Here is a 12,150-nt window from a genome sequence, read left to right on the forward strand (position 1 = left end):
AAACTGTATTTTGTTTGTTTAGGCTGTTAATTTATTGTAAAGACCTTCGATTAGAACTTTATAGAAAATAAACACTGAAAAGTAAACCATAATAAATCAACAATAATAGTTACATTATTTGTATCGAATAGTTAAAAATCAACAAAATGTGATCAGGTTTAAATACAATATTATTTTCATGTGTTGGTGTTTGGCGTTAGTAAAGAACTACTCTGTATTATTATGAGACACCATGAGCTAATAGTGATGAATCATATTTTTAATGAATTATCTTGAAAAACTTAACAAAATGTAATTTATTTCTATTTGTCAAGCTTATAAGTTATATATAATGATATTAGAGTCGATTCCGATTTGCGCCCAACCATACATTTCTCATTTCTGTAAAAAAAAAAAAATATAACTCAAATTAGACTATAAATTGTCTAAAAATAAGATGTCACATCAGTAAATAAGATGTGATATATATATATTTATATATACATTTATATATAAATCATTTCAATTATTGAATTATAGCACACTGTGGTAATTTGTGTTATTATTAAGAAGTCGTGTAAATTTATAACTAATAAATTATCATTATTAATTTACAAGATTTTAGGGTTTTTTGTTAAATTCATATTTCTATATTTTTATTTGCCGTTTAAACTTTTATGTTTGTTATTGAGGGGAACGGAAAGCGCTATTTATTAAGGGGCAAATGATAGCCAATATTTGACAAAAATTGATCTAAAAGCCATTTTTTATATACCTACTAATTTCAAGGTGAACACATATTACAATTTTCTAATTATAATACTTTTAAAGTTATTTTTCTTCGAGTTATGACGAAAGTTTGATAAAAAATGACTTTCGTAGAAGTCATTTTCTGGTGTATCTATTAGACAGATTTCAAGTTTTTTTATTTCTATGCGAAGCTTACTATTTTTCTATGGGGGCTAAAAAGCCGATTTTTGATTTAGTGATTAAAAAAGTAGTTAGATGTATTAAAAAAAACTATAAAAAGTAAAATAAAAATGCTTATACATATTTTTTAAAAACAAAAATAAAAAATCGGCCTTTTAGCCCCCATAGAGAAAATGTAAAACTATAAACAAAAAAAATTATTAAAATCGGTTCGGTAGATACTTCGGAAAGTGACTCCGCCTTTTAGTCTTTATTTGTAAAAAAATTGACGCTTTTCGTTCCCCTTAATAGGATTGCATGCGGTTGGTTTTTATAGAGTTTTGTATAGGCAGTATTTAAGAAAAAAGTGATTTAATAAGTTTCGATCATGTCAATTAATTTACCGGTTAATTTGCATTAGCTTCATGGTATTATTTTTAATTTAAATTATTTTGTCTATGAGTAAGAACCATTTTAGTAAATATAACATACATTTTTTGTTCCATCGCACAGGAGTTCGTCATAAAGTTTACTTATGATTGGTCAGGGTACTTTTTTGATACCTTATTCGTACTAAGTATAAAACACGTTTGAACATTATATAAAATTTCAAATTTTAAAATCAAATTTGGAAAGGGTTAAAATTAAAAATTTTAAAAAGTACCCTGACCGATCATAAGTAAACTTCATGGCAAATTAAAAATCTGTTTTTAGATTGCTTAGTCCTAGGGTAAGTCGTAAGAAAAAACATTTTTTTTGTTTAAACAGTCTAATGTATATAATATATGTTCATACATAGGATTACGTCATGATACTTTTAAGGCATGTTAAACTACATGATAATGATAGGGTTACATAACAAGATTATTATTGCAGCTTTCCATTAGAATATTTTTCAAGTAGACTTTTAAAATAATAAAAATTAAACTAATTAAGTAAAGTACACTTATATCGTAAATATTATACGCCAATCGGGTTTAGGTTTCAGTAAATAATATTGATTAGCTCATATTGTCAGTCCGTGCAAGGTCTACTTTATTGATTAACATTTGAAAACAATTTTTTATATACATTTAATTTAGCTGACTCAGGACGAATAATAATTGTTCTTATTATTTTAAGTTTTTAAATCGTAGGACTTGTTTTAACAAATAACATACAAACAAAAATTAATGTTTTATTCCTTTACAATTGTTAGGTATATAATTAATTGTATACATTTTCTTTTTTAGTCAATTATTCCAGTAAATTTTTGTTTTTTTTTTTAAATTATAATTTTATTTGGCTATTGTTACTGTTGTCATACACATTTTTATTTACCGAAGAACGACTACGGTTCTTTCGAATGTCATAAAGTACTATAAGTCCACAAGTACGCGCTCGTTTCCTAATCTCATAACGACTTTGGGGATTTATCTTAAACACACATACTTCAACAACACAAACACGGACTTGAGATTAGTCTGGTCGTCGCGTTACCTAATACATATTATATTTTATCGTCAATCCGCAATTGAATTTTATCCAATTTCCGGTAGAACCATATTACCGTAGCGCCTTGAGTGCGGCACTATACGGTTAACACGGTTTTGTGGTTGCTGAAAGCTTGCATATTGTTTTTTTTTTTTTGGTTCAAGGGTAGTAAATAACTTTAACTGGGTTTTCTCCTTCAACATAATTAAATGAACAGTGTATCGGACACACTCCCCGTCGGTGTGGTGTATTCGTTTCATTAGCCGTCCATTGATGTCGAACCTCTTCTACCCTCCGATGGTTTTCCCTTCTTCTGTCAGTCACTATCAGCAATTATCATCTTTATTTCCAGTCCCATGTCGCCGTTCCAGGACGTTATCCATGGTAGATTTTGTACGATAACAAACAATTACCGGTGATTTACAAAACATCTACACGCCGCTGCATCGAAGTAAGGACACCGGTATCATAATATTATAGGTCCGTCATAATCGAGGACTCTGGTAAACGACATATATTATGCCGGCAACGATCGGTCATGATAATGGCGCAACGACTGCGTGTTCCAGTACACATTATATTATGTATTAATAATAATTGCAGTGTACATTGACAAAATACTATCCGGATGTGGACAAAAAAAAACCGCGGCTAACGGTTGGAGGCCGTGTGGGATCGTTACGGCGATGTGTATGAATAATAATTGACAGCAAATCGGGGCTCTATTCACTTATGAATGGGAATGATTTCTTTTTTTGTTGTTTTTTTTTTTGTTTATTCGACAAAAAGTCAGTTAGACCCACTGGGTAACTCGATGGGAGGTTTGTTTTGTGAACCGGGACCACACTGGGAGCAACGGGAACGTACGAGTTAAACCCAAATAATATAAAAGAAAATGCACTATAGGTTCTAAATTTTTTTCCTCGGGACACTGTACACCGACGCGACTATGGCCGGTCATACGCCAGCACTCGCTAGAATACTCTTTTCGTGTGTATTACAACAATAAAACTTATTTGACTTAGAAAAAAAAAAAATTTAATTTAGTGTTCATTTATCGTTGAACGCAACACTGCAGATGGCTGCGAACAACAGACTAACGCCGAACATGATAACAACAGCTGTGGTTTGACAAAAATCAAATCTAGGGCTGTGGCATCCACGGTTTTAGTGAGACGCCTACGGAGTTTTGAATTCGAAATGGTTACCTAACTTACAGTCTCTTAATAAATGTTGGGATAGAGCTTCATTAAAAATTACATATTTGTTTTTTAACTTAGTGTTTACCAAAAATTAAACACAACATTAAAAAAACTGTTTTAGTGAGCATTATTGTGTTTTACACGGTAATATGTTGTAATCTCAGATTCTTAGTAGAACGAGTAAAGCTGAATTTACATAAAACGCTTTCATAATTGTTGTTCTAGTACTTACTAACATAGAACTACTATTGATATTTATGTTTACATACAATTAAGAACTTAGATAACAATTAAATTACAACGAGCTTATTCGGTAACCTTAGACTTTATTTTCTTATCTTCACTATGTACGTCACTCGAAAGACGTTGTTGGGTGTGTCACTGAAGGAGTTAATACTGGTATTACAAACATTAAGTATGCAAGATTAATATTAATTTAAAAAAACGCAATTACAATTGTTAATAACGTTTTTTCCCTGGGTTTTATTTCATTTTTTTTATATTTAATTAATACAAAGTATATAGAGTATAAGATTATAGAGTAAAGTGTTTACAAACTATTATGCATATTAATGATCTGAATGAGTGTCCCACGAGAATTTGACCTTTTTAGTAACTCTTCGGGAAATTATTGTTATGTTATTAAGTTTGATAAAATATTTTTTTTTAACTATAGACTAAATTTATTTTATTGTTTCGATAAAAAAAACACAACAGACATTTTAAGGAATATGATTTCCGAAGACAGCTTTTCAAAAAGGAAAATCTTTTTAGTTATTGATAAGGTTGTATCTGATCACAGATCGAATCTTAGATTGATTATGTGTTCGTTTGGTCATCATATTATAACATCAGCTTCAAAGTCACTCTCAAAGTTGAATACATACTCCATTAGTCTATAATTCAATTTTTGTGGTAGACTTGTTTTCATAATTATTATGTTTTAATCATATATCGTACAGCCCGTCGTAGAAACGTAGCATATTGATTTTATTTTTTTTGATAGCCTGTATCAAGTTGTTATTAAAAAATTGTTGTATACATCACTAAGTACTGTTAACTGATAAAAAATGTGAAAAACAAATAATTACTTAGCTACCTAGCTAGTGCTTATCACACCAAGCTGCCCACAATATCCGTCAATGAAAACGTCAAAACATAACATGGTGAAAATGCCAAATCGGTTCACGTTAATTCAAGAGGTCTTACACGTGTAAACAAGATAGTTTATCTATAAAATTCTATAAGACTGTTATGTAGTACTTAAAAATTAGTGTGCTAGATCGTATTTAATGATCCCTCATACATTAAGCCCTACATTTGAAAATTCAAAGTGTAATATTGTCTTGTTGTTTGACGAGACATGACACAACCGCTTATGATTTGACTGAAAATGATTACGTTATGTGTATTAAAACAATTATTCTAGATAATAGAAATTATTATAATTATAAAGAAATCCCTATAGCCAACAATTGTTTTTGTTGTACAGATTTCCCTAACAAACATTTGTATATTATATTTATAATCTGTATTTTATAAAAATAGTTGTTATTTTGTTTTAGTAAGCGTGTTTACAACATTTTATTTATTATTCTTAAAAAAAATAAATACAGAATTAATGAATTTTGTAGGTTGATCAACTTATATTTAGTAAATGATGAAACTCGCAACTAATAACATCAAACATCATAAAATTAATCCTTATTTTGAATGGTAAAGCGGCTATTGAAGATAGACAACAAATTGTATTGTTATTATTTATATCCAATACTTCCTTATTCCATTTAACTATAATTACCATAGTAAAAGTGTACAAATTATTTTATAATAAAGTATAAAAATATTTGGATGTTTTTAAAAAATGTTGTGTAGAAATTCATAAATAATATTATAATAATTAATAATATGATATCTAGGATTAAAGTTTTTGTCAAATTATTAAAAACATTTATTAATTATATTTTGATATTTGAATTGCTCTTCGTGTAAAGTAGAAGTACAATAGTTTTGCACTTGTTTGTATCTTCATTGAGATGTATTCTTTATCTGCATTTAATATTTATCAAAGGCTAATCTTATTACAGGATTAATCATTTGTAGGATTACTGAATACTCTAACATGAGCTTAACAGCTAATGTGTGCAATTTGCAACGGCTCCTACATTATTTACGTAATTCGGTTAGGTTAGGTTGTTGTATGTTTTTTAATGTATTATGTGTTATAATTTGATTAATAATTTTAGAGGCTTTCAATAAGATTCTGGTAAAAGTATCGCTGAATAAGCAGTACAACAAATATATTAGTGTCACATTATCTTTTAGAAGTATAAAAAGACAAATGTTTTGGCTAGAAAATAGTTTGGTTGTATATATTAGATAGTGAAGCATTACATCCCAATACGCAATAAAAACTAAGTAAAATTCATTACTGTTTTTTTGAGGCTGATGTCCTCTTCTTGTCAACAATTCGCTATGATCAATATATATAATATAGATGGAAACTGTGAATAATTTCACGAATAAAGTATACATTATTCAAATAAAGTGAACAAAAATCAAAGAGGATTGACGTTACTACTGTTTCAATTAACGACATCAGTTTTTTTATCTATCTACATTATATTATTATGGTACACTTCAGATTTAAAAAAAAATTAGGCATCTGGCGTTCGCCGAAATGTTGCACACATGCAATTACAAAAGTCGTCTTAGAACGTGAAACATGTTAAAAGAAATCCAATATGATTATATATTTATTTATAAACGCATATAATATTATTACATTATCAAAAGTAGTTAAATTAACTTTATCTTGATTTCTTATATAGTGAAATCCCCATAGGCATTAATTTGTGTTGACTTGTGCAGTCAAATACATTTTAATAAAATGTTTTTTTATTTCTTATTTAGAACCAATAGCTAAACGCACGATCACACAAATCTTGAATAATCCTAAGGACCGTATTTAAGAACTATAGACTATTAAGCTCAACTCGTTATAAGGGCCCTACTGGTAGGTTGGAAACCCCCCAATAAAAAGAGGGTGTAGTGATTCTTCTCCGGAAAAGTTTTAAAAATTAACCACCGAGAATCACATTTTAGAGCAATTTTTTAACTAAAAACCTAAAAAGAAACATTTATAGTTTATTATTAAATTGTAGACATTTTTATTATACAGTATTTAAAAGATAATGAATTGATAAGATACAATTGAGCATAATAAAAAATCATTAAGGTATACAAGATTTTTTTTTAAATATTGTTATGAACCATTATAAGAAAAAATATAACAAAGTTGAGGTTCATGTACCATATATGTTCACAAATATGCAAAAATCAGTTTTTCAATTTTAAATATAACATTATAATTTTAAGTAAACATATATGCTAGACAAATGCAAGATAAAAAAAATGGAATATAATAAATATAGTATTTAAAAGAGATGATTTATAACTAGATAGCTAAATAAACTAAGTGGGAAACAATTAATGTATGAATTATAGATTATATAATATTGAATAAAACTACAGCGGTTTACTTAATTGGATGACGACTGAATTTTTCTTATTTTTGCGTCTTCCGCCTTATTAACCGCAAAAAAAAATATAAAATAAATACAGAGTGGTGCAAAAAACATATTGTTTTTTCAAGCAACCGTATCTTCTTTAGTTAAAGAAAAAAAAATTACTCGGCTATAATCTGTAATAAACCTAGTTTTAAAGGTATTGTATGTATACCATTTCTTTGTAATGCGGCAGTATAGTTTAAGACAAATATTGCTGGATTACATACTTATAAGTTATATCCCTTTCTCTACTTACCACTGTTAAATGATGAAAAGAGATTTCGTTCATGGATAGGTGACAACTTAGTAGTTTCTGGACATAGTTCAATTTAGTGACCATTGTCAACGATTTCATTGTATTCTTCAACAAAATTTGTTGGTAATGCATTAAAATTGTGTGCTTTATTAAAATAAAAAACTGGAGTGATGGTTTCAACACAAAGAATTCTGTCTGTTATATAATTATATCTGGTAATCCAATTTAATTGTCTTTTTTATTAGAACTGACGTTTTGTCAACAACACCAAACGACTGTTTTCGTTTTCCAGTTAAACATTAGAATAACTAATATCTTACTATCTTATCTACTTAATCCTAAAACAATTGTTATAAACTATTTTATTACAGTAATAAATTATATTTGACAATAAGCTAGGTTTAAGATTTTAGTATAAAAAAACATCGGGATGACAGAAAAGGAGTATAAAAAGTTACGTTATTATACAAACTTAGCAGTTTTCAATTAAAATTCTATCGCTTATAACATGTGTGATATAATATAATATATTATATTGCATGACTTTATACTAAAATGATTCGTATTTTTTTGTACTTTGGGTTGACACTCACCCAAAATTTTGTATATTCCGAGAATATCTATAGGACCTACAACAGTACAAACGAACTGGATTGGTGGCAAACCGGCATTATTTATCAGATTTATGTGAGGTCATTCAAAGATACCAACAGTGACGGCATTGGTGATTTAAACGGTTTGTACTGACCTGCGGTCAATATTCTATTCTAATATAATAGGCCACATACAAAAATCACTTACAAATATACAGGATAACAAATTCAATTTTTTTTTTAAACTACCAATGAATTATTTTTGATACATCGAACGCGTGTGTGCATCCAATTATTATGTAGTTTAAAAAATATATTATACGGCATCGCCATAACTTACAATATGAGATGGTCTTCGACAAAATGAAAATGGTGTATTTGTTTGTTTTTATCTATTAATAGTATTATTTGGTCATATTGTTTATTTATTTAATACAAAAATTTATTAAAAATGTACAGAGTTTAAAATATAATCAATGTTAGGCGATGTCGTATCGGTGAACTATTAATTTAATTATAAAGAATTTAAGTGATATAATTAAATACATTTTTTTAGGAGTTACTCAAAAAGTAGACTACTTAAAAGATTTAGGTATTGGTGCAATTTGGCTTTCTCCGATATTCGAATCACCACAGTATGACTTTGGTTATGACATATCAAATTATAGGCAAATTGATAAAGACTATGGGACTTTAGCAGATTTTGATCGCTTGCTTGATACGTATCATAAAGCCGGTAAGCATAATTATTTTAGTATCTATAACAAGTATTAATTTAATAAAACAATAAGTAAATAAATAAATTAGTTACCTTTACATAAGTAGATTATTCTTGTTGAGTTTAATTTAGGCCAGATCAAAGTGTTAAAATTACGCTGTTTATTAAAAAGTAAATTTAAATGTTTCCTAAAAAGTATACAAATAAATCTGCATCCACTTTAGTATGGTCGTAGTTAAATAACTATAATTAACAGTTTTTTAGTTAATGATTCCTAATACTTACACAAGTTTCAGAATACCAATGCTTACTTTTTTATTTATTCTTCATAATATTAATACTATGTGTTATTATAGCTATATAAGAAATGTAATCTTAGGAATAAAAGTTTTATTGGATTTTGTGCCAAATCACTCGAGCCATTTGCATGAATGGTTTTTGAAATCCGTGAAAAGAATTCCACCATTCACAGACTACTATGTTTGGGAAGATCCAGTTATCACAAAAGAAGGAAGAAAACCTCCTAATAATTGGGTAAAAAACATTATGAATTTTTTTTATTACCCATACATTAACAATTTGTTTTTATCAACACACTTAAGCGCCCTTATAACTATGGTTATTTATGTATATTTTTTCAAATTATTTAAAGACATTCAATTCAATGATAAAACACTGCATCATGAAATTATGAAATTTCCTGAAGTTTCATTGAATCTCGTATTATTTATTTTCGACCCAGACAATGTATAGTAAAACATCATTCTATAAAACTTAATTGTACATACTTATAAGTGTTTATTGATTAACTCAAAATAATTTGTAAAAATAAGTATCATTAAGGATTAATAAAATTAAAATTTACTATTATTGTTTTAGTTATCAGTATTCAACAGTGGTACTGCATGGGAGTGGAATGAAGAACGTAACCAATATTATTTTCATCAGTTCTTAGTTGAACAACCAGACTTTAATTATAGATCTCCAATGCTAGTAGAAGAAATGAAGGTACAAAAATAATATTTTCCAATAATACATTCCAAGAAAATACTTTAACACGATATCTGAAAATGTTGTTTTATGATCTATAAATGTTGTGTTATTTAAAAGAATCATTCTTTTAGAACGTTTTGCGCTTTTGGCTGGACCGTGGTGTGGACGGTTTCCGATTTGACGCAGTTAACGCTTTATTTGAAAGAGCAGATTTAGTCGACGAACCAGAGTCTGGTGATCCTGAAAGCGGACCTAAAGACTATGATTTTTTAAATCATATATATACTTTAGATCAACCGGAAACGTATGAAATGGTTCACCAATGGAGAGAAGTTATAGACAGTTATAAGAAGAGCGAAAACGATACAACCAGGCAAAGACAATTATTTATATAAACACATACATTAAATATACAAACAAACATCATTGTTTAAAATCAAAAGGATTCTTTTTTCAAAAGAATTTTTGCTACTCTCACCAATAAGAATTATAATAAGGGAAACAATTAGCCTCCGAATATATATGAAAAGTTTTTCACACACGTTTCAGAATGTTTATGGTAGAATGTTACTCTCCTGTGGATAAAACCATGCAATACTACGGTAATGATACAGCACTAGGAGCGCATTTTCCATTTAATTTCTTTTTCATTAAAGATTTCAATCGTCAATCGGACGCTAAGCAAATGAGAAATGTTATTGCGTCTTGGCTAACTAATATACCTAGTGGAAAATGGCCTAACTGGGTAGTAAGTAATTACAATATTGGTTTATTTGTCAACCATTTTCTTTACCCTTCCACTATCTTTTAGATTGGAAATCATGATAATAGTAGAATAGCGTCGAGACTAGATCCAATGCTTGTTGATGGAGTTCATATGGTACAAATGCTTTTGCCAGGTACTACAGTCACCTATAACGCCGACGAACTTGGCATTGAGGACACTTACATTAGATGGGATCAAACAATTGATAATGCTGGATTGAACGTTGGGCCCAGACGTTATGAAAAGTTTAGTAGAGATCCAGAGAGGAGTCCATTTCCATGGGACGATTCCTTGAATGCAGGTATAAACAGAAGTGTATTAATATTTGTAATACTTCTATTATAATTTTTTGTGAATGCCTAATACCCTAATACATTTTCAATAGGTTTTTCCGACGGTCCAAAACCTTGGCTTCCCATCAATCCTAAGTTTTGGAGGGAAAACATGAAACAACAAACAAAATATAAGAGCCACTTGAGAACTTACAAACAATTGGTGAGTTTAAGAAAAAGCCCAGCAATAATGTACGGAGACTTAAATGTGTTCATTTTATCAAAATGGGTGCTTGGTTTTTCAAGGTAAGTTTAGTGTTATACTATACCAGATGTTGTCGTCATAAAAAAAATATTCTACATCTGATTCAGGATTGTAATTTAAATCTAATATTACTTTTATAGGAGTTATTTAGACCATCCAACATACTTTGTTGTTATCAATTTGGGTAGTGAGACGGAAAGAGTTAATCTTTTAAATGCTAGATATACTTTACCACACATTTTAAAGGTCAAAGTTTCAAGTGTTAACTCAGGTCTTGTCACAGGGTAAGTTTATTAGTAACTCATATTAAAAACATCTATGCTATTTATTCGATAATATTAATAGAGTTTGTAAATACATTTTTAGAAATTTGGTACGAACCGAAAACATTATTTTAAGACCAAAGGCTGCACTCGTCTTGACCACGTCTAGAAATAATGAAGATGCTGATAATTTTTAAATAACTATAATAATATGTTCTTATGGTTAATATGTTCTTAATACGATAAAAGTATATTAAATTATATAATATTATTTCACATATCGTTTTAGTTTTTTATTTCTCTTTGTTTTTTTCTCATTATTGATGTACTTCTTTTGAAATTAATATTTTAAAGAAGCAGTAATAATGGATATTATGTATAAGTGAATTGGTCAGTGGAAAAACAGAATAGTGAGGTCAGGGATATGTTTTTATTGCGGCCCATTTGATTACATAATTAGAACAAAAATGTAGCGACTGCTCAAACTTCGTTTGTCTAAATAATGCCATTATTATTATCTTATTAAATAAAATATTTTTAAAGTAAAAAATTATACTTTAAAGTAAGTCTTGGACAATGAGTAAAGGACTTAAATATCAATGGAAGTAGATCAAAATGGACATAAAAACGGTTGTTTGGAATAAATTAGTACAATAGGATTACCGATTTATAATCAGTCACAGAAAATAGTCTAATAAAGAAAGGGTTAATATTATTTAGTACCTATATATTTGTTTATTTTGTATAGTGTTCATTGTACTAACTTATTAGTAACTTGACACTAAAAATATTTAGTAAAGTAGTAGCTTATACTATTACTTTATATTTCTATCTTTTACTTAAACATTGGAACTACTTCTAACTTTTAGATATTATTTTTAAAAATAATAGA

At 28.4% G+C, this 12,150-nt stretch overlaps 1 protein-coding gene across 1 annotated transcript; it reads left to right on the plus strand.

The window, feature by feature from the left end:
- The first annotated feature begins 7,835 nt into the window (after positions 1 to 7,835).
- LOC126833496 (maltase 2-like) lies at positions 7,836 to 11,536 on the plus strand. Its single transcript, XM_050564874.1, has 10 exons — positions 7,836 to 8,124; positions 8,538 to 8,717; positions 9,079 to 9,233; positions 9,579 to 9,707; positions 9,824 to 10,065; positions 10,242 to 10,440; positions 10,504 to 10,759; positions 10,844 to 11,036; positions 11,136 to 11,279; positions 11,362 to 11,536. The coding sequence occupies exons 1-10, from the start codon at positions 7,944 to 7,946 to the stop codon at positions 11,453 to 11,455; spliced, it is 1,773 nt and encodes a 590-aa protein (XP_050420831.1). The 5' UTR covers positions 7,836 to 7,943; the 3' UTR covers positions 11,456 to 11,536.
- Positions 11,537 to 12,150: the final 614 nt, after the last annotated feature.

The sequence above is a fragment of the Adelges cooleyi genome, unplaced genomic scaffold (genome assembly GCF_023614345.1).
Source record: "Adelges cooleyi isolate 19-005CV unplaced genomic scaffold, UGA_ACOO_1.1 ACOO_flye_CR_arks_rails_tigmint_CR_PRNA_2, whole genome shotgun sequence".
In the NCBI taxonomy this organism is placed as follows: domain Eukaryota; kingdom Metazoa; phylum Arthropoda; class Insecta; order Hemiptera; family Adelgidae; genus Adelges; species Adelges cooleyi.

What these genes read in the sequence shown, in the direction of transcription:
- LOC126833496 (XM_050564874.1), top strand. Translation starts at nt 7,944, where the DNA reads ATGATTCGTATTTTTTTGTACTTTGGGTTGACACTCACCCAAAATTTT. An exon ending in CGGCATTGGTGATTTAAACG is followed by an intron (nt 8,125 to 8,537) that starts GTTTGTACTGAC and finishes ACATTTTTTTAG; the next exon opens with GAGTTACTCAAAAAGTAGAC. An exon ending in GAAAACCTCCTAATAATTGG is followed by an intron (nt 9,234 to 9,578) that starts GTAAAAAACATT and finishes TTATTGTTTTAG; the next exon opens with TTATCAGTATTCAACAGTGG.